This window comes from Myotis lucifugus, unplaced genomic scaffold (assembly GCF_000147115.1).
Source record: "Myotis lucifugus unplaced genomic scaffold, Myoluc2.0 scaffold_16, whole genome shotgun sequence".
In the NCBI taxonomy this organism is placed as follows: domain Eukaryota; kingdom Metazoa; phylum Chordata; class Mammalia; order Chiroptera; family Vespertilionidae; genus Myotis; species Myotis lucifugus.
This window is the reverse complement of record NW_005871064.1, coordinates 6,057,775-6,081,396: the sequence shown is the minus strand read 5'-3', so window position 1 is coordinate 6,081,396 and position 23,622 is coordinate 6,057,775. Positions and strand designations below refer to the sequence as shown.

The 23,622-nt window shown below is 36.2% G+C and overlaps 1 protein-coding gene across 1 annotated transcript in view; it reads right to left on the bottom strand.

The window, feature by feature from the left end:
* RIT2 (Ras like without CAAX 2) overlaps positions 1-23,622 on the bottom strand; it is a 237,705-nt gene that overhangs the window by 93,055 nt on the left and 121,028 nt on the right. Inside the window, exon 4 of the mRNA XM_023750812.1 lies at positions 18,502-18,693. Within this exon, the coding sequence (XP_023606580.1) occupies positions 18,502-18,693 (192 nt within the window). The remainder of the gene's footprint in view (positions 1-18,501; positions 18,694-23,622) is intronic.

The window sequence follows — 23,622 nt, the reverse complement described above, 5'->3', positions numbered from 1 at the left end:
TAATCATACAAAAATGCAAATTATAAATGTCACAACATTAGAGTTGTAATATCCTGAGACTTAGCTTAGAAAAATGTTTTTGAAAACTGTCAGTTTAAAGACAGAGCACAATAGTAAATCTCAAGGGCTTTTTTTCTAAGAAGACTTTGGTAACCCCAGATCTAAGCAGTCTCTCCTGGGAGCTGACAGTTCTTGAACTTCATATGTCTTCTGAGGCTGCCTGTCCCCATGGATTGCCAGTTGAATTCTCTTAGCATAGAGGGTACTGACTTTCAAAGGAAATCAACCTCTCTCTTCCCAATGTCAACAGCTAAGGTGATAACTATGAGTTCCCAAGGTCATGGTAGTCACATGAGAAATGTTCCCTTTGGAAATTTCCATACATAACAATGAAATAAATAAAAGGACCTTAAGGTCTAACAGTTGATAGATTCCTATCACATTTTTTTCTTCATTGTGGCCATTGAGGGTATGTAGACCTCTTAAGATGTGTAATTCCAGGGGCAGCGGATATCTCATTTGTTTTCAATAATCATTCTCTTATCTCACTCTCATTATTAGAGACGTTCATTTGACTCTCCTGGAGAGTCCTGTCAATGCATCATGTTTAGGTTACCTGGAATAGTCATCCAGTAACCTGCTATTACTTAGAGATCACAGATTAATTTGTCAATGAGCAAAATGCCTTTTAATTAATTCTAGGATATAGACACAAATTGGGTAAGACTTTGGTTAAGGGAAATTAGAAAACTTTAACTTTGAAGAGAATAGTCCTGTTTGTTAAACGCAATGAGTGCAAGTCACATGAAAGCATCTTGGAACTCCATCTCAACAATTTTCCCTACTTACAGGCAAATCTCTTTAAAAGCTATCTGTAATTCCAACACCATTTATTACCCCCAAAATTCAGTATACATTTTTTAAAAGTTATCTGTAATTCAAACTTCCACTCCCTCAAGCTTTAGTTCACACTTCATCTAATTGTCAGAAGCTTCTACTCCAGACCCCTGGCGCTGTTCTCACAAAGCTGCCAAAGTGAATGGCTCAATAGCTGTTATATCATACCATTGGACTGACTCTGAAGTCAGCTGTGATATTGAATTGCTTTTGTTGCTACTCCATCTTAAATCAGGTAAATGATTGTTTAAAAGAGGCATGGCTGTAAGCAAGATAAAATGAAAACATTGACATTGAAACAGAAAATAAACACACAAATAACTTAAATCCTTTAGGTGCTGCTTTTGTAAGTAATATTCATTTCAGAGGTGACACATTGGACTTGATTACACCCCTGATAAAAACACCAATCACTAATGGAAACAAAACAAGAGAGCATGTGGTTGTCAATTAAGAGAACAATAAACTGGAGTTCACAATGGGAAGAGATACAGGAAATATTATGAATATATTGTCATGAATGTTTGTTTTTAAAAGAGAAGGCTGGTGGGATAGCAATAACATCCCATTAGTTTTCATATTGGAGAGTGTTCCATATGGATATTAAAGACCCACAATCAAAGTCACTTAAATTGAATGTAAGACCTTTTTGAAAGATTCAGAACTTATTTGCATATATAGTTTCTGGGATTCTGGATAATAATAAATCCCATAACTTTATAATACCAATAATTCCATATTTTACAAACTTCATAGATCTGCAAGAGATCATACATGGAAGTAAACTTATTACATTAGTTTTCTGACATGATGATTGAAGGATTTAAGTCCAAAAACAACCCTACCTCCTCCTTATGAAGTGTTCAATGAGTATCTAGGATGTGTGGTCATAGTAATTCAATGTGTGTTTTTTCTTCAAAATGAACTCTTTTTTTTTTACTTTAAATGAAATAAAGGCAAAATGTTAATCTTTGATTTACTAGAATATAGAAATATTTATGATAGGCTTCTGATTAAAGTATACATTTTTTACATATTTTTATTGATTTCAGAGAGGAAGAGAGAGATAGAAACATTAATGATTAGAGAGAATCATTGATTGGCTATATCCTGCATGCCCCCTACTGAGGACTGAGCCTGCAACCCAGACATGTGCCCTTGACTGGAATCGAACTCGAGACTCTTTAGTCTTCAGGCTGACGCTCTATCCAATGAGCCAAACCAGTTAGGGCTAAATTACACATTTTTAAAGTATAAATTTTAAAATATTTCCATTTCTGTCAGTTGAATTATTTGTTTCCCATCAAAAGCATCATCAAAACTTTATCACACAACAGAGGGACAGATATTTTAAACAGCTTTTAGTAATTGTATGGTGAACAGAATAACACTATAATGAGTTTATTATCAATTAATGGGTTATGAATAGATTCCAATAATAAAAATGATGATATGCTAGATATCAAATGGAAATGATAGGCAATTAATAAATTGAAATGTGTGAACTTTATAAACTCATATCTTGGCTCTTTTGCCTCTATCATGAGTAAAGAGATTGCAATGCCAGTCATCCTCAGTCTTTAATGGTCAAGCTGGGCTGCAGGAACATTTGGAAAATTATGAATCTTAGAAGAGAGAAGGTAACTGGGCACTTAGGTTTTATTGCCTTTTCTTGATTTAATTAAATCTATCCAAGATGTGAGTGGATTGGCAGATTATTTTGTAGTACATAATGAATGCTAACAATTTCTGATGCAGAGCATTAATACAACAAATGAAATGAACCAACATAGAGAATAATAGGGGGTTAATGTGTAAATTAAACTAGAAATAATGATACTTATAAGGTTGGCTGTTTTTAATTATGAGGTAATAAAGGGATGTCTGGCTGCCTCCCAAATTTCCTTGGATTCAAAAAAGGTTAAATATAAAAGAATGCAAGAAAGATCTAATATTTCTCTTTGTAAGATCTCAGTACCATATTCATTCTTAAAGGATTATATAGTTCAAATTCTAGGTCATTCAGCCTCGTTTCTAGAAATAAGTGATAGAAATTGACATGGCCAGGTGTTATAAAGTTATGATGTAGACAAAGAATTTTACTCACAAAAAATATTTTATACATCTATTTAAATATAATTTTCTTCCATTTAATTCATCTTAAAATGTGGTTTTAGAGAAAAAGAGATATACTGCAATTGAGATCAATCATACCTCATCAGATATTAGGCTAGATAAAAGCACCCAGAATTTTAAGGATTTGGCCCTGACCAGTTTGGCTCAGTGGATAGAGTGTCGGCCTGCAGACTGAGGGGTCCCAGTTTTGATTCCGGTCAAGGGCATGTACCTTGGTTGTGGGCACATCCCCGGTGGGAGGTGTATAGGAGGCAGCTGATTGATGTTTCTCTCTTATCGATGTTTCTGACTCTCTATCCCTCTCCTTTCCTCTCTGTAAAAAATCAATAAAATATATTTTTTTAAAAAAGAATTTTAAGGATTTGTTGCTGGAGTTACTGAGGAAATCAAATATATAAAATACTAGAGGCCCAAGCGCATGAATTTGTGCATGGGTGGGTCCCAAAGGGGGTTGGGGGAGTGGGGATGCAATTGGCCCTCCAGGTGGGTGGTGGGATGTCCTTGCTGGGCCAGGATCCTGATCTGTCCCACTGACATTTGCGCTGGTTGTTGGGAGCCACCTGGAGGCCACTTTTATATTGGTTCTTCCTTGCAGAGCATCTCGGGAGGGGAAGCAGCTGAGATGCCCGAGGCTGACTTCCAGGAGGCCGGAGGCGCTGTCAGGATCATGCCCTTGGTGCTGATCCATCAGTGCCTGGTCCATTCTCTGGAAATTGGACCTGCAGGACCACTGAGGGAGTGAGTGGCTGCTGCCAGGCTGGTAGGCCACCAGGATGGGTCAGTCAGCTGAGCAGGGCTCCCACTGTGGGAGTGCACTGACCACCAGGGGGCAGCTCCTGCATTTAGTGCCTGCCCCCTGGTGGTCAGTGTGCATCATAGCAACTGGTCTACTTGTCATTGGGTCTTAATGGTTGCTTAGGCTTTTGTATATATAGATAGCTATTCGATTGATAAGTATTGCACAACTAAATATAAAAAAGAGAAAACTGGTCCCTTTGAGGAAAAAAAATACACCTTCTATTCAGAAAAAATAATCTGAACTAGAAATTTATACTTGATGATGTGCACATGCTATTTCGTGGTGCACCCTCATTGAGTTTGACAAGTAACATAGGAAGTTCCAGAGTTCAAGTTTGGTTGATTATGTCAAGTGTACCTTCCAGAGGTCCAGAGAAATAGGTGGCCAATATATTTTTTTAATCCTCATCTGATGATATGTTTTTATCAATTTTTTTAGATAGATAGATGAGAGAGAGAGAGAGAGAGAGAGAGAGAGAGAGAGAGAGAACATTGATGTGAAAAAGAAACATCTATCAATTGCCTCCCACATTTGCCCTGATTAAGTATTGAGCCCACAACCTTGGTAGTGCCCTCTGAATTCAACCTGAGACTTTTGAGTGTATGGGATGATGCTCCAACCAACTGAGCCACCCGGGCAGGGCACAGATGGTCAAGTTTAGGAAGGTTCAGAGTGGCTGGCACATAATATCATAGAAAGTTGGAAGTACTGGCATTATGTTACAGAGGCTTAGTCATAGAGTGTGTGATTAGTTTTGAGAAATTGAATGCTCTGCCTTAAATGGTGAGTGCCAAGTTGCATATTAAAGAAGATACAGTGACTGGCATTCTCTATCCAGAGTCCCCAATTATCCTTCATCACATACAAACTCCTCTATGTGCTTTGGGTTGGATATTCTTCTTTCCTCAAATCCATTTCTATTTTAAGGGCTCCCACTTATTGGGCTCACAGTTTATTAGACCAACTATCTTTTTAGATAAACTATCTTGCTACAGGCTACTCTCAAAATACTGTCTTCCCCGTGTAGTCTCAGGTGGGTATATTCTTCCCTAATCTGGTAGTACCATTGACTATACAAAGCCGTAACTATTTAATTTCTTAACATCCCTATCATGGTGAGATACTTATGATCTTGCATATTCAAAGGGGTCATTACCAGAGGAAAGATGCTGGTTTTGCAATGTCCCAACTGAAGAATCAGTGATCTATTTCTTTTAGAATGGGTTGGTGAATGTGCCCTAAACCTAAGGAGAAAAGTCATTTTATGATGGACACATTATTGACAAGATTCCTTTTAAAAATGTATACCACTATCAAACATTTATTCATATAATTACAGAAGATAAACACACACACTATCTCATGTAACATAAGTAGGTATGTGTGTTGACAACGAAGTGACAGAGAAATGCAGCAAGAACATTAGATTGTATTGCTAGTTATACTCTATTACCTTTTATACTCTCACATCCCTACTTGAGTCACCATTCACTTATTTAGATTTGCCCTTAGCTTATGAACTTGTTTTGTTTTCTACAAAGGACACACATCTCAAGAGATGAAACCTCCTCCAATTTTCTCCAAATGGTCAGACTCTTTTCCTTTAGTTATCATTAAATATATTGACATGCTTAGGCATTGTGGTATTATGCATTATGCTATAATGCAAAGAACTGGGTGATTTGGGTACCATTTTTGGCTACTACTGAGATTACCACACAATTCTAATGTGTATGTTTCTTTATGTGGAAGTGCATATGGTTACTCAGACAATTCCTTATCATTATTCCATTCTAAAAAAAACTCTTGCCAAACCGGTTTGGCTCAATGGATAGAGCGTCGGCCTGCGGACTGAAAGGTCTCAGGTTCGATTCCGGTCAAGGGCATGTACCTTGGTTGCGGGCACATCCCCAGTAGGAGGTGTGCAGAAGGCAGCTGGTTGATGTCTCTCTCATCGATGTTTCTAACTCTCTATCCCTCTCCCTTCCTCTCTGTAAAAAATCAATAAAATATATTTAAAAACAAACAAACAAAACAAAAAAAACACTCCCAAACATAAATTTGAATCAAAGTTACCATTAGCAAAAGTGCATAGAAAAATATACCCAACAATAATAATTATAATTTAGTTTTTATCTTCTTATAGGTAAATTGTTTTTAATAGTATTTCCTAGACAGTTTGAACTCTATTTGGTAAAAACCTTAGCTTTTTGCAATTCTTTAAAGGTTTAGAATTTTGCCCTCTTAGGTGTTTGCTATGTAATGGCCAAGGTTATTAATATGGAATTTTTTACTCACTCAATTTTGTTCTACATTCCCTTAGCTATGTTTCCAAATTGGAAAAAAAACACAACATAAACATCAAATTTTAAAAATAATAAAGATAAATCATCTTACCTCTATATTAAAGAATGGGTCAGTTGCCTGGAGTATAATTGTAAGAGGGATACTAAAATATCACGGAAAATAGGCACAATGAAGACATTTATATTCACCATAAGTAATGTTCGGTTTGTAGTTGGAAGGTTTTGATAAGGCTTTTAGGGGAAGGGGAAGATGGAACGCTCCAACAGAAATACTCAGCTCAAAACTGAATGATGATCTATGGCTGAAAAGGAAAAAGATCTGGATAACTGCAGAACTTGGATGTGGTGAAGTCCAGGTTATGGGGACAGAGCTGAATGACCAAGTGGAGACCCAACATGGCACCAGCTGTCCTTCTTCTTTGCCTTTTTCTGATGCTGCACTCAGTCTCAATTCTTAATTAAATACTCATATTTTAAAAGTAGATACTTGAATGTATATCAAACCTCCCAGATATTTACAGTCTTTTTCTGAGTTGTCATATGATTGTATATGTCCATGTTAAAAACATATAAACAATTATTATGATCTCTAAATAAGTTACTCAGTTCATTAAAATATTCGTTTGTATCTCTTTTACATGGGGAATAAAAACCCCATCCAATGTCCACACAAAAATCTGTGAGTGGATATTTATAGCAGCTTTATTTAGAGTTGCCAAAGCCATGATGCCCTTCAGAGGGTGAATGGATAAACTGTGACACATCCAGACAATGGAATATTATTCTGTGCTAAAAGGAAATGAGCTATCAAGCCATGAAAAGACATGGAGAAAGTTTAGATGCATGTTACTAAGTGAAAGAAGCCGATCTGAAAAGCCTACAAACTATATGACTCCAATAATACAGTATCCTGGAAAGGCAAAACTATGGAGACATTAAAAAGATGAATGGTTATCAGAAGTTAGGAGAAAGGGAAGAGTGAACAGACAAAGCACAGAGAATTTTCAGGGCAGTGAAACTATTCTGCGTGATACTGCAATGATGAATGCATGTCATTATACATTTGTCAAAACCCATAGAATGTACAACACCAAGAATGAATCTAATGTAAACCACAGACTTTGGGTGCTAATGATGTGTCAGTGTAGGTTCATTGACTGTGACAAACGTACCTCTCTGAAGGGAGATGTTTATGGAGGTGGGGGTGTGAGGCTGTGTCTGTGTGAGGGCAGGAGGCTCTGTGGAAATACTACTTTATGCTCAATTTTCCTTGAAGCCAAATAGTGCTCTAAAAATGAAATATATTAAAAACAGCAAGCCTAACTGGTGTGGCTCAGTGGTTGAGCGTTGACCTGACCAGATGGTCACAGTTTGATTCCTGGTTGGGGCACATGCCCAGATTGTGGGCTCGATCCCCAGTGTGGGGCGTGCAGGAGTTAGCCAATCAGTGATTCTTTCTCATCATTTATGTTTATCTCTCTCTCTTCTTCACCCTTCCTTTCTGAAATAAAAAATATATATACATATACATCTATTAAATAGCAATCCTATTCATTGCTGATGGCCCAGATCAGTGTTATCTCCCACCAAAGTTCATGTTGCCTCCCCCACTCTACACTCCGTTTTCTTTTTTGAACTCTGTAGTGCATCTCACCTGGAGTACTAACTCAGACCTTAGTATTCAGTGGTTCCCCTTATCTGCAGTTTTATTTTCCATGGTTTACATAACCCAGGTCAACCATGGTCAGAAAATATTAAATGAATAATTCCAGAAGGAGAAAAATTCATAAGTTTTAAATTGTATGCAGTTTGAGTAGCATGATAACATCTCATGTCCTCCTGCTCCATCCCTCCTAGACATGAATTATCCCTATTCCAATGTATCCATGCCATATCCCCTAACCACCCGTTAGTCACTTTGCAGGCAACTCAGTTATCAGATTGAATGTTGGGGTAAGGCAGTGCTTGTATTCAAGTGAACTCTTATTTAACAATAGTGGCCCCAAGGTTAAAGAACTGGCAATTCCGGTACACTAAAGAGGAGCCTTAAAGTGGTTCTTCTGAGTGAAAATGTATGTATGTATAGAATAAAACATGGAGTTGGTTGTATTAAGAAAGGAACCATGTTATAAATGAAACACTACTTCTGAAATACATTTTTGTGTTATTGCTAGTAGGGAATTTCAAAATATCTGTAAGGAAGATGGAGGAAAGAAAGAGGGAGTCAAAGATAGAAAGATCTATTGTCTTCATTCTATCATGGGCTGGTGTACCTTTCTTTTATTTTTACTCCTTTTTATCTTTTTTGCTCTCAGTCAAAACTCATATAAATAAAAGTGTTTTAGCTCATTAGATTAAAACAAGTGACCCTGAAATGTGAATGAACCATAGGATTAATCTCTTTAAGAAATCTTTGCATCAAACACATCAAATTTCAGTAATTTACTGATTGAGAGACTGTGAGCTGTGTTCAGGAGAGCAAGCCTGATAGAGCTCTTTGTCTCTGTCAAAGGCTGAAGGCACTCAGAAAAATAGCACAGCTCAGCTGAGCTCTTGCAGCTGAACATCACTCTGTCACATCCCTGCACATCCTGTGGTGTCAGTGACACATGAAAATGGGGAAAAGAAGGGGTGTTGCCATAGTCAAAGCAGTGAGTGCTTTATAAGGTTGCTGGCAAAATAAAAACATTCTCTATCAAAAAGGCATTGATGTCACACACAATGAATTTCGTGGAGGCCAAATTCCAGCAGAAATCAACAGAAAATCAATGGGAACCTAATCATCAACAAGACACATGGAATGATGTCAATCTCCAGTGCAGAAAATCTTATCTAAGAAGTAAGCGGCATACAATGGCCTGGAGAGAATCTCACCACTTCCTGGAGCATTAAGAACAGAATTAGCAGAGCCACATTTAAAGTAAACATGTAATAGTTCCATCAGTGTATGAGTTGGATTGTGATAATAAACGAAATACATCTTAAATGTTTCTGAAACTGGTAAATAATAGACTTTGAAATCAACTCTAAAGAGGAAATAAGACAGGCAGCCTTATAGAGTAAAAATTAAGATTAAATAGAGATTGAATTTGTAATTATAATCAATTCATATAAAATTACACTGTTTTATGTGGAAGAAATGATACTGTGGTATGATAAGGCAATCAGACTTTTTGGAAGGTGTGTTTTCTATAGATAGAGATAATTTTGACAAGTTTTTAGAAGCTGTTTATGTGAAAATGTTCAGGCACTAATCATAATTACACTGTGAAAAGAAGCAGTTTCAGCAAAGGGTTAAAGGACTTCAAGTTTTACCACTCCAAGTAGCTAGCTAGACAACAAATGCAGGTGTTTATTCAGTCTGTTCTCAGGTTATGAATATCCTACTTGAGAGGAGAAGACTGAAGTGTACATAGAGGGATGAAGAGAGAGAGAGCTTCCCTCTTATCCTCAATGAGGAAACCTGCAGATCTTTTTGCACTGAGGAATTAGGTTTTGGCATTTTAATCCCATGCAATCAGATGTAGGATGTGAATGGGGAACTTCTCTTAAACCTTTTCACCACACTTCCATCTTTATGATTTCAGTGATTCTCTTTTCAGCCATAAATATATTACCTCATTTCAAGATACTCAGGTCCTAGACTTCACATCAATAAAAATGTTTCCTTACTTTCTGACATTAAAGACAATGAGCAAAGATGTTAGATTCTTGCTATTGAATTATAATTTACAGAAAATGAAACATCTTCCTCCACATTATAATCTTAGGAGTTCTAGTTGAATCCTATTCAAAACATATTTTATCTACACTTCCTGTCTTTCAGTCTCCAAATTTGAATCATTTGGGGATGGAAGGATATTTGAATATAGAATCCAACATTAAAGTAACAGTGTTTATAGCACCAAAGGAAAAAAGCATTAAGGGGTACTATCACTGGACTCTTCTGATTGAGTACATTTGAGAGGTGAAGGACTTTAGCTGAGATTCTAGACACCAAGATTCTTGTCCAAGATTTTCACTAAATAGTTGTGTTAACTTAGGAGTGCTAATCACCTTTCACAAGTCTCACTGCCCCTTCTGTCCATTGCAAAGTCTGAGATCTCCATTGATTGACATAAGAGATTTCTCAGTCACTAGGTAGATTGGGAGAAGCAATTTTCAGAACAAGGTGTACTTAGTAAAGCATGAAAAGTTATACAAAAAGGTCCAGAAAGGTACACAACAAACTGACTATTTTTTGTTTTTTGGTTTTTTTCCTGGTATGGGAACCAAAATGGTAGGGGATTGAGTGGGTTCAGTATAAGGTAATCAAAGACACTCTTTAGATTTACTGCACTGTTTTAATTTTTTAAAAAGTATGTTTTTGTGAATCATTTGTAAGAAGGCATATGTGGTCAATTAATTTTCAACAAAAAAAATCCAAAAAGATATAATGAGTTTTAAAGTTTAAGTAATATCTCTGGGGTTTTTCATATCTACCTTAGAGTCAAGATTTAAATGAGTCAAGGTTATTGCAGGCCAGACAGTAGTTTTCAGTAAGAAAAAAAGCTAAAAAGCACACCTGTGCTTTTAGTGAAATACCTTTTAGTGAAAGGGTTTCTTCTCATGGGATTGGCCATATCTAATACCACAGTATCATCTCCTTGGTTTAAACTTCTACTATAGGCTTCCTCAAAAGGATAAATAAGTTATTAAACAATTCTTTCTCTTTTTCAAAAATCAATGTTAATTGATTCAATAAGAAAATATGTGGAGTGGATAAGAGAGATTAAGCTAAGGCAGAGCAGCTAGACAGGAAAGAGAAAGTTTGAAGATGTTAGTGAAATAAAAAAAAATCATGAAATTATATCACAGAAAAGATAGCAAGGGGGCTGACCGATCTGAACCAGGAGGTCACAGTTCGATTCCTGGTATTCCAGGATTGAAGGCTCGATCCCCAGTGTGGGGCATGCAGGAAGCAGCCAATTAGTGATTCTCTCTCATCATTGATGTTTCTGTCCCTCTCTCCCTCTCCCCTCCTCTCTGAAATCAATAAAAATATATTGGGGGGAAAAAGATAGCAAGGGATGGAATCACAAAGTCCACAGAGTTTATCTTTATCGGTGACTCTCAAATATGAAGCATAGAACTCCAAACATTCTGAAGACTTTTTCAGCAGATCCCTGAGGTTAAACAAAGCTACTTTCCTACATTTTTAAGGTTTTATGTGCCTTTTTCACTGGTACCTGTATTGATGCTGCAAAACCCATGCTGGGTAAAATGGCTGGTGCTTTAGCATAAATCAAGACAGTGGCACCAAAGAAAACTAGTACTATTGTATTCTTTCTACCACATGCTCACATGATCAAAAATGGCAGTTTAATTTAAGAATAAACTTAATGAAGCAGTAATCATTATTAATTTCATTAAATATTGACCCTTGAGTTGACATCTTTTTAATATTTTGGGTAATGAAATGAGAAGTATGAATAAAGCACTTCTGCTGCTAATAATGTACAATGGTTGTCGAGTTAAAACCCTTACACAGTTGTTTGAGTTATGAGATGAACTAGCTACATTTTTATGGAACACTATTTTTGCTTGAAAGGACGATTAATAGATAAATGATAGTTATTCAGACTTAAATATGGGGCATCCATTATCTTGACAATTAAAGCAATGAAACTTTCATTTCAAGGAGAACAATGGACAATATTCGTGGCAAATAAAATTTGAGCTTTGAAGCAAAAATTATAATTTTGGAAAACTTATGTCCTTTCCCATGAGTTTAACAATTTATTACTTCTAAAAAAGTTTTCAATGAGATTGACAGTAAAATTAATAAATATGATGTTTTTGTATGTGTTACCATTTGGAAGATCTGCATAACTTAGTGAACTAATATTTTCCAAAAGTTCAATTCATGATGTTACAAAACCCTGCATGTTTTGTCAAAAGGTCCTTTAAAAATGGGAGGTAAACCAGTGAATTTCATTCAAGATAGGAGAGGACTGGACATGGCTTTGAAGGCCACATGGCAACTAATTCTTAAGGAAATTCCCCTACTTGAATTATCCTATATTGACAGAGGAGAATAGCCACAGTACCTGGAAGAGCTACAAAAATATCTTCACATTTCTGAGCTTGAATTTTATTCATATACTTAAACAGAAACATGTTTACTGCAGGTTGAATAAAGAAGCAGATAGGGGAACCTAGCTGTCTTCATTTAGGCCAGACATTAGAGAGACTTGCAAACATTATAGAACAATGTCACTCTATCACTAATTAGGGGAGGGACATAGGTTATCTTTATTTTAAAAATTTAAATGGATATTAATTTATAATCAGCTTAATATTGTTAATTTCAATGACCTATAAGTAACAATAAATTTAAAAGTTCTGTTTTAATTTTTAATATGTAAATACCAATAGATCTAACTCAGTAAGACAAACAGAAGGTCCCCAGGGGAGGCGGGTGTGCAATAATTTTAAGAATGTAAAGGGATCCTTGAGAAACCACTGGCCTTTATGGGTTTGTTTGTTTTTTACCTATAAAATGTGTTTAAAGGGATCATAATGATGATTAGTATATAGACATGTAGTAAGAATCTAAATTAAAGAAAAGTATTATGAATATAAACACAAATTCAGAAGATAACAGCAGGGAAGTGCAATCACAGATAAGTCCATAGGGAGCTTCAATGTTATTAAGAATGTTTGGATTCTTAAGTTCATGCAGAGTTTATTGAAGTGCATTTTAGTATTATGAACTTCATAATAATTTACAGATATTCTGTCATATTAATTATGTTAAAATTTTAAAATAATGAAGTAGGATTCTAAATAATAGCTAACTAGAAGATGACAATGGGAAAACTCATAGGCCATTGAAGTATGCTGATGCTTTGTTTGACAATAAAGTAAAGACAACTAATATTTTTGGCTCTTCTTAGGAAAGAGTAAAAATGAATATGTTTGTGAAATATTGGAGAGTAAAATAGAAATGTAAGCTATAACTTCCAAATATGAGGGATAAAAAAGTAACAAAGAATTATTTATTAAAGACAGAAAGGCATAAGAGAGAAACAAAGAAAAATACCATGAATAAGAAACACTAAATAAATTTCAATGTATCAATAATTATAAAGCATGCAAATGATTAACATTGTCTTTAAATGAGTATATAAATTAGATTTCAAATTTTAAAAATATTTTATATGCTACTTACAAGAAGACAATTTAAACAAAATGACAGAAAATAAAGGAATAGAGAAGATTACTACAAAAGGCATAGTACTAGAATGTGAGGAATAAAGCAGTAAAAAAAATGAAGAAATATAGAGAAAAGGAAGCAATCTGGAAGGTTCAATAATCACATACTCACATGCTATTAATAAAATCATCATATATATGATTAAAACTAACAAAGGTATAAGATCTCAAACTTAGTTTAAAAGAACTAAAAAAAAACACAAGAAAACAAAACTATAGCTAAAGTCATAAGACTGAATGCTTTCCCTCTAAGACTGGATTCAATGTTAGGATGTCTGTCTGTCTTACACTTATGTTACATAGTCCTGGAAGTTCTTGCCACTGAAGTAAGGCAAGAAAGGTAAAGAAAGGCAAACAGTCTAGACAGGAAGATATAAAACTGTCCCTATTTCAAATGGCAAGATTGTCTACATAGAAAATCCCAAGAACTCAAATAAATACTCTGAGAACAAATAAGTTCAGTGAGGTTATAGAATGCAATATTAATATAAAAAATTAATTGCATTTCAATATATTAACAAGGAAAATTTGAAACAGAAATTAATACCATTTGCAATCCCTTAAAATTAAATACTTAGGTATGAATCTACAATTTATAGTTTCTGTATGATGAAAATTATAAAATTCTGATGAAGATATCAAAGAATACTTGGAGAGTCATATCATATTCATGGATTGGAAGACTCAACATAGTAAAAATATTAATTCATCATAAACTAACCTATATATTTAATAAATTTTTATAAAAATCTTGAGTTTCTTTATAGATGTAGAGAAGTGCATAGAATTATACACATACACACAAATGAATATATGAATAACTGGCAAAATTTAATAACATCTATGGATTGAACCAATATCAATTTCTTGGTTTTGATAGTATTCCATAGTTGTGTAAGATATAAACACCAGGGATGCTAAGAAAAGAGCACATTACCTTTTCTACATATGTTTTTGCGATTTCCTGTACCTCTATAATTATTTAAAAATAAGGTATGTAAGGGAAATATGGATTATGTAATTTCCTAAATGTGTGGTTCGATAAAGTTAAAATATTCCCAATGTGCAAACTGCAAATGCTTCTCTTTTAGACTATTTGTAATTCAACATATAGGTATTACTCTCATTTTTAAAATATATTTTTATTGATTTTAGAGAGCAAGAGAGAAGGAGAGAGAGAGAAAAACATCAGTGAAAAGGGAGAATCATTGATCATCTGCCTCCTGCATGCTCCACACTGGGGATTGAGCCCATAACTCAGGCATATGCCGACAGGAATCCAACTGTGACTTCTTGGTTCATAGGTCGACACTCAACCACTGAGCCACACTGGCAAGGCTTGGTATTATTCTTTTGGATTTACAGAATTGCCTTGGTCTCTCATTTCCCATACCTATAACTATGTGTGTGTGCGTGTGTATGTGCGCGCGCGCGCACACACACACACTGACACTGAATTATTATGTACAGAGCCTGACTGACAGCTGAGGAAAATTCTCTCAAACATCAGAATTAGGCCAGGGCAGGATACCTAGGAAAGAGCACGGAGAGCTGAAATCTTAGCTAAGACAACAGAAACATGAAAAATGTCGCCCACTTGGTGTTTGTTTTCTTTAGGGAAGATCTTTTAAGTGATTAGTTTGAAAAATGATGAGCTCAATTTAAGCAATTTTTCCCACTGCCCTCCTTCCCTAGCATTCATGGCTTGTGCAGACTCATAGCCCCACAATCCATTTCCTACTCTTTAGATTTACTCCTGCTGGTCCTTCCTAAAAGAAGTATCAGCATTCATCTGATCCTTCCTGCCTAGTCAGGATGCCTCTCCATTTGGCATGGTCCTTCCTCAAAAAATGCTGCCCACATCATCTATTCTAGTTCTCAACAACAATTGCACTCAATGCACAATGCCACATTGTTCAACGTTTTGTTTTATTGTTTAGTATGATTTTCTGCCCTATTCCTATGTATAGATCCTTTCTGAGGAGAATGGAAAGTCCTTGAGGAGAAAGATTGGCTTACTCATTCCATCACCTTGCTCCAAAGCTGCCACTACTCTGCAAGGATAAGTAAATGCTTCATATAATTCTAAATAGGTGTTTTTTTCTTAATACTGTGACTCTTGATCCACACAGCTTCCATAGGCCCCTCTCAGTACAGGAATGGAACTATTTTCATTAGATATCTCACTGAAGAATAAACAGAGGCCTTTTCACAATCCACAATCAGCATTCGAAGAGTTACTCAGGCTGTGCAAAGCAGATATTCTAAGCTTCAAGCTGAAGGAAAACCACTATACAATTACAGGAATAATTATTTCCAGCACAAACACCACAGCCAGAAGCCAAATTTGCATAGCAACACATCATTACTGTAGACCTGGGGTACATGAACATTTTTTAAAAGATTATAATTTGAGTTTTCATGGTTATTGCGCTTTCTGTGACCACCTTGTTTACTTTTTTTAATCTAAAAGGAAAAGTCGGTCAAATCTGCAAAATTACTCAATATATTTTTGGTATTTGTTTCAGTGATATTTGTGATGCTGGGGATTCACATCACTGCTAAAATGCAATTAACCGGGCTGAGATAGGGGTCCTCTTAAATATCCCTTTGGGACATGCAAATGACCACTACTAAGCCTAGGAAAGGAGGAGTAAGGCCAGGGGAGTGAGGTGAAAGCCAATGCCAGCCAGTGTTGGAATCATGGAGAATAATCATTCTAGAAATTAACCTAATTAACTTTTGCAGGAAGAAGTTTTCCTTATGTTCTCAAATTCACTTGCTTTCTCAGTTACAGCTCTCTTGACTGACATCCAATTAAAGGTTTATATTCTCTAGGAATTCTGGGTAATGCAATAATGGTGGTCATATGATCACTGATAGTACACCTGCAACTCAGGGTGCTCCCTCATGCCACTCCCAGAATTCCTAAAGAAATAGTAAAACATCCCTTCCCTTCAGAGGAGTATATGAAGCTTTCACCACTAGACCTATATCTCTCTGCTTCCTTTCTGTCAGGTGTCTGAGAATAGATTCATATTTAGCTAGTGAGAAAAACTTGAATTTCTATCCCGTAGTAATGTAACCATATTACACTAAACATTGCTTGGAGAAAGAGAAAGCAATAAAGCAAGACAGAAGAACAGGTGCAGAGGAAACAAACAAATATCAGAGCTCCTAAAAAGCAGTTAGCCTCCACTTTCAGATGCTTAGGCTTCCAAGTAAAATATACAAAAAAAGTCATTGCAGGAAATCACAGGAATACTTTTCTATGTTAGGCATAAATTCATAGACATTAGCTCCATACAATAACTTTTCACTTTAACTTAAAATGCTTTAGATACAAAAATCCAAATGTAAAAATACTTAATGTAGGAGAAAACTAATTGCTTTAGCGGAGATTCTCACCTTAGCAAAGGTCTTATTAGCAGGCTACTTTAAGACATCTAACATAAACCAGTTCAATTTTAAAGTCAATGCAAATAAAGTTGAAGCATCTCAGATTATAACTAAGCCACTCGATTTAGAGAATTAGATTTACAAAAATTTGATTTGCATGTAACTGTTCTGTAATGTAACTTTGCACAAAGTGAGTCAAGGCAATGAAATTATGAAATGGTTTGTCTGGTCCTTGAACTAGGTTTTTGTTTTTTAGTCTCTTCAGTAGTCTTAAGGACAGCTGAAGTATTACTCAGTAGACATCTGAGATGAGGCCATCATGGTTTGCCCATTAGGCCCTGATAGTGTCTGATGACATGAGAATAAACTGTGATGCGCCACATGAACTCTGGTAATGGATCTCAGTCTAAACTAGACATGGTTTCTGCGTTACCAATTTTGTTTGCTTGGAGAAATTGTGAGACTCTCTGGGGATCACGGTGATATAGCTGGGGCAACTTGAAGCAGATTCATTTCTTATTCAACCTGAGATGTTGTTGCTTGTTCTGATTCTGGAAGGTGGCAAGGGTTCTGTTTTGCTCAATTTTTCATGAAACAAAAAAAATCCCAAACATGGTGATTTAAATAATTTCATGTTATTTTCCCAGGATTCTGGAGGTCAGAAATCCAGACAAGGCTCAGCTGAAAGGTTTTCCTGTTCCATTGGATTGGCTAGGCAGTGGTTGGCAAACTCATTAGTCAACAGAGCCAAATATCAACAGTACAACGATTGAAATTTCTTTTAAGAGACAAATTTTTTAAACTTAAACTATATAAGTAGGTACTCCTAAGCTGGCCTTTGCTAAAAATGTCCTCAATCTGACTGAGGTACGTTCGCTGAGGTCGACCCCTTCCAACTCTCCCATCCACACTCATCTTGTATACTTGTTTCGTCTATCTCCTTTCGTTCATCCTCTCTATATGTCCAAACCATCTCAACATACCTTTCTCAAGCCTCGACACTACATCTTCTTTCACTCCACAACGTTCCCTAAAATTAACTTAATAAACTTTACTTAAAGTTTTAAGTCAACTTCGCACTGTACGTGCCTGCCCGCATGTGGTATTTTATGGAAGAGCCACACTCAAGGGGCCAAAGAGCCGCATGTGGCTCGCGAGCCGCAGTTTGCCGACCACGGGCTAGGGTATCTGATGAGGTAATAGTCAGATAGTGGTTGGTGCTGGCACATGCACAATGGTTTGCCCACGTATCTGGTGCCTTGACAGGGACAGCCATGAGACTGGATGTTGCTTTCTGGCTCTCTCTGGTGGTTAACTTGGTCTTTTTAAATGGCAGCTCAACCCTAATAGCAGGTGTTTCAAGTGGCAAAGGAAGAACCTGCTTCACTCTTAAGGCTCAACCTTAGAAGTTATACTATACTCTACTGCTTAAGATAAATCACAGGACCAGCCCAGATCCAAGAGGCTGGGAGAAGAAGCCTCCTGATGGGGGAGTGAGTGGTAAGGACACAGCAAAGTCACATGGGAGACGGGACATATTGTGGTGGCTAGCACAAAATACCACAGAACCTCCAAGATTTCTTAGAAAAATCATGTGCATCACTTCTTCCTCAGAATTCTCCATATGAACCTTGGAAAGCAGCCATACTTGGTACTATGGGTCCGAGGAGGAAAAGACAGTAGTTAGCAGATAAAATTGGCACTCACCTGGCGGAACTGTTCCAGGTCAATTTTGTTGCCCACCAGCACCAGGGGTATTTCGTAGGTGTGACGGACCTGAAAAATGAGCTCTTTAAACTTGGCAGCCTCCTGGAATGACTGGCGATCGGTGACAGAGTAGCAGACGATAAAGCCCTCCCCACCTCTCATGTACTGCTCCCGCATGGCTGTGAACTCTGCCTGCAATCAAAGAGCAAAATTGGGATACAGTTTAAGACAGTGAAGCCAACACACACCACTAATAGAATAACACGTCAAAAGCAGACAAATTATGAGACTTAAGTGTTTGGGTAGACAGTTTCTAAAAGTGTTTTTGTGGGTTTTGCAGATAGAGTAGCACTATGATGTCTAAATATCTATAATGATAAAAGTTTAATATGCTAATTAGACCGGATATCTTCAGAACGTCCTTCCTGACAAAGTCGGACCAGAGGGAAGCCAGCCCGGTCCTGGCTCCCAGCTGCCTGTGGGTAGCCTGGAGGAAGCCAGCCCGGTCCCGGGTGTCTGCTGGCAGCTGGAGGAGGGAAGCCCAGGTCCCGGATGCCGGAGGAAAGCCAGTGCTGGCAGCCGAGGGAAGGAAGGCCCACTCTTGCATAAATTTTCATGCATTGGGCCTCTGGTATTATTATAAAAATAATGTTTTAAATTGTTCAGAGCATTGATCTTTAGTCATAGAAGATTTAAGAGATCTCTGGGGAGATATGTTAAATAGCAGATTCACTGACATAATGGTAGGATTTTATATATAGAAATTATATACTTTTAATAGTGTTCTATTTAATTACTTAATTTTAGGAAAATGGATCTAAATTTGTATACCCCAAACATTAAAACATAGAAGAATTAAAATTTCCCTCAAAATTTTGAAAACAAATTAGCATTTAACATTGATACCCCTGTGATAGAAGGAAGTTATTAGATAATTGCAAACCCATTTATATATATGGGTATTCGTGTTTTTTTTTCCTTTTAATCTTTACTGTTGAAAGTATTACATAGGTCTTCCTCTCCCTCCCCTCCCTTTAACCTCTTCCAGCCCTTATTTGGGTATTCTTAGAGTTCTCTCTTTGAGGGGCACAAACAGAGGGATCATGATGCTGAGTCATGAGTCTATTTTTACATTCTGTCCATTGCTCACTCCTCTCTCTGCAGGGGACAGAATCACCTTCCACAATATATCAGTGTCTCATCCTGGGGATATTGCTGTCTTAGGTTTTCATATTGCATCCCCCTGAACTACTGAAAAGTAGTTCTGGCAACTGAAAAGTCAATATTAGGTTTGAATTGTGATCTAAACAGTTTCTCTCAGTCTGAAATATCTGTTTTCACTCACTATTATTCTGGATTTATTGTTAAAGTCACAAGAGCTAATTAGGTTCATGCAATGGGAGATAGAAAATTTAGACTCTGCCTGTGGAACAAGCCACCCTAAACAATAAAAGAGCACCACAAGAGCAAATTGTGAATTGGACAATTTGTGAGATAAATAATCAAAGAAAGGAAGATTCACATGAACTTGAGCTGTATTTGAACCATGAGTCAAAGATGTGAGTTCTTCACCCGGGAAAGGGTTTACAAGAACTACTAAAATATTCTGCTCAGAGTAATTGTTTAAACAAATGTTCATTTGATTTAACGTGGCTTGTCTTTTGAATGAGAACATTTACACAGATCCAGAAATTTTGGAAAACTAGAGAAAGTAAAAAGTTAATAAGGTCCTGAGTCAGTTCATGAATTTCTTAAATTGTTTCAGTCAAATGGAATGGGTGCAAACAGCTTCCTTGGGATCCACCAAGCATTGCAAGGTTGTAAGAACTTGAGCCTGAGAGCAAAGGAGACTTGTCCATGGATGGACAGCCAGCTAACAAAATGTTGTTTTGAATAATTCATGTTCTCCGACTTTCACTGTATCAATTTACTTAGTATTAAATTTTACTTGAGGTTAATCCTAAATTTTGCCATGTGAGTGAAATGTACAAGCACAGGAGACACAAATCTACTTGGTCTCAATTTTCTTTGTCTCCGAAAATGTCTGAGGCCCTTTGTTGTTCTGACATTCTCTAATTGTGAAAACCCTATTTCTCTGTCAAAATCTGATAGGTGATATGGATCAACTAGAGAATTATGGACTGAAATTACTAAATGATGTTTCCCAAACATATAATTAGTTTTCAAATAGAAATGACATAATCATCATAGAAATATATGTAATATTTAAGAAAATGTAAATGGATTTGTTACATCAGTTTTATATTATTAAAACCATAATAAAAGTGCTAACTAAAATAAAGTGAAGATATATTTTACAACTTACAGTTCATTTTATTTGACAATTATTTTAAGCACTAAAATTATTTTCAATTACCTATTGAGTATTAAAAAATAACAAATACACATTGCAAGATATTTAAGTGGTATAAAGTATATATAAAATTAATTTTCTTTTTACCTCAAACTTTCAGTTTTCCTTCCCAAATGTGTGACAGTTAATAGTCTCTTTATCCTTAAAGAAATATCTATGTGTACACAAGCATAGACATACACATTTTACCTTTATACACCTTTTCATACTCAAATAGTAACAGATATAATTTTTACCTTAATTAAGATTTAATAGCCCTAATATACCTTGAAGAATATGGCATATTAGCCCACAGAAGTATTATTATTTTCATGAATGCATAATTTTTTTATGCATGTACCATAATTTATTTAACTAGTTCCCTCTAAGGAAGCATTTAGATGTCCTCCATTTATTTCTGTTACATACACTGTTGCAATGTCTATTCTTAAACACCCTTGCTGCACAGATTTATGTAATTCTGGGAGGTAGTACTGCTATATCAAAGAGAACATACATTTTTACTTTTGAGAAATAGTGCCGATCTCACCACCAGAGACATTGTTCCCATAACTCTCTCCCAACATTACATAAAGTGCCCATTTCCACTCATTCTCACAGATGTCACATCACATTTTTCTACCTTTCATACATTTTAAAGTAAAAAAATAGTATCTTGTTTCCTTCATTTGTATTTATGAGCCATAGTATCTCATGTTTATTATCCATTTACAAAGTCTCTTCTAGATATGGATGTTATTTTGTTGTAAGAAATGAAATAGCTTTATAATCTTTTCATTTTTTAAAATTTGGACTGGAGTAGGGTTTTCTCTGTCAGTCATAAGGAAACAACAATAACTTTGACATCTTCAACAATAGCTACACCACAGAGAAAAGGTCAATACATTTGAAAAACTCCAACAACCTATGAGGAAAACAGGCCAAGTACATGAAGGTGAAATTCACAGGGAACAGTACTGGATAAATGAATGAGTGAATATCCAATCATGTTGGTTAACTAGACTCAAAGCCACATAAGTGTTCTATTACAAATAGATGTCTTGGGCCTCAAATCTGAGCTGAATTGGAGTTTCCAGATGTGGGGCTCCAGCATTAGCATTTTAATGGGCTCCTTGTTTGATTTTGCTTTGCACCCAAATGTAGGGGTATGTAACTCTGTGTCTATGTTCAGAAATGGTCTTTCTGATCTGTGAGCACAAAACCTGGGAGGCACAGAACACAACTTCTAGGTCTGTTACTCACTTAGGGCCTGTCCTCTAACCAATCACCTAACCCCTCAGTGCCTCAATTTCCTCTTTTGTCCAAAGGGAATAGAACACACACTTAACCCGTCTTACAGGACTGCTGAAAGGATCAAAAGAGAGAACAGATTCGAAAATGCTGTGATGAATTTTTAAATACTCTGCAAATTAATCCTATTATTATCTCTGGTACAAATCCTGCAGAATAGAGCCTTTCACTGGGAGAACAGGCATGAAATCCTCTTAGAGCTGCATTAGATATAAATGTGGAAGTAATTCTCAAATACATATAATCAGAAATGACTAACCTTTTTCTGCTGAAATAGGAGAATCTGTCTACCAATAAAACAGATACAATTGAATTAGCTCAATAAATTTGGGGGGGCTCCTCTTAGCTGACCTTGTCTATACCAACTCTTTTCATAGCATAGCATACATATGTTGCTTAAAGATGCATGGGAGGCTGGTGGGGCCTAGAGAATTGAGCAGAAACTCTGCGACTATGTATCAACTTAATAATATATGACCCTGAAACCGTTTTATAAAGAAAATGTGATGTTCAACATGTTGCTCCCATTTTTGTTCACCCATGAATTAAAGATCCCTGTACTTTCTGTTCTGTGTATCCTGAATGTTAATATCTTCTTCATTTGCTTCCTGCTATAAATGACACTTGTTGGTTAATTATTCAGGAACATTACTAGATATCATTTGCTGTCCATAAATAGCAAAATATCTATGAAACCTACCTATTGTGTAAAATGCTACAAACAGAAGCATTTATAATATTTCCTAATCTATTTTGAGTACAAGCTGCAGCTTGATCAGTTCCTTATTATTGCTTCCTTGTGTTAAAATAGTGTAAGAATTCTGCAGCTTGATCAGTTCCTTATTATTGCTTCCTTGTGTTAAAATAGTGTAAGAATTCTCTTAATGCCTATAGCTGGCCTGGCTCAGGAGGTCACAGTTCTATTCCAGGTCAGGTCATATGCCCAGGTTGCAGGCTCAGGCTCAATCCCCAGTGTGGGGCATGCAGGAGGCAGCCAATGGATGATTCCCTCTCATCATTGATGTTTTTATATATCTCTCCCCCTCCCTTCTTCTCTGAAATAAATAAAAATATATTTTAAAAAAAGAAAATAAAGAAGTATTTTTTGATTAATCTCATATCTCAGTTTCTTGTAGCAGAGTAAGTTTTTCTAGCAGGTTTTCAGAAACTTAGGGAATGAGCCAGCTCATCATTGCATTCAATTAGTGCTACCCCAACATGTAAATGACTCACTGTTTCCAAAATGCTCTAGCATTGCACTTAGACCCTCCTTTCAACTGCTGCCTGAAGCACACACACATACCATTGTCTATACTGATTGCCATATATCCAGGATAACACATCTCCACACCAACTTTATTGTCCTAGTAAAAAATAGTAAATAATGCAATGTCAGTCATACTCCTGACACTATGCCAAGTGGTAAGCTATATTAAGAAGTAAAAAAAAAAGTATGA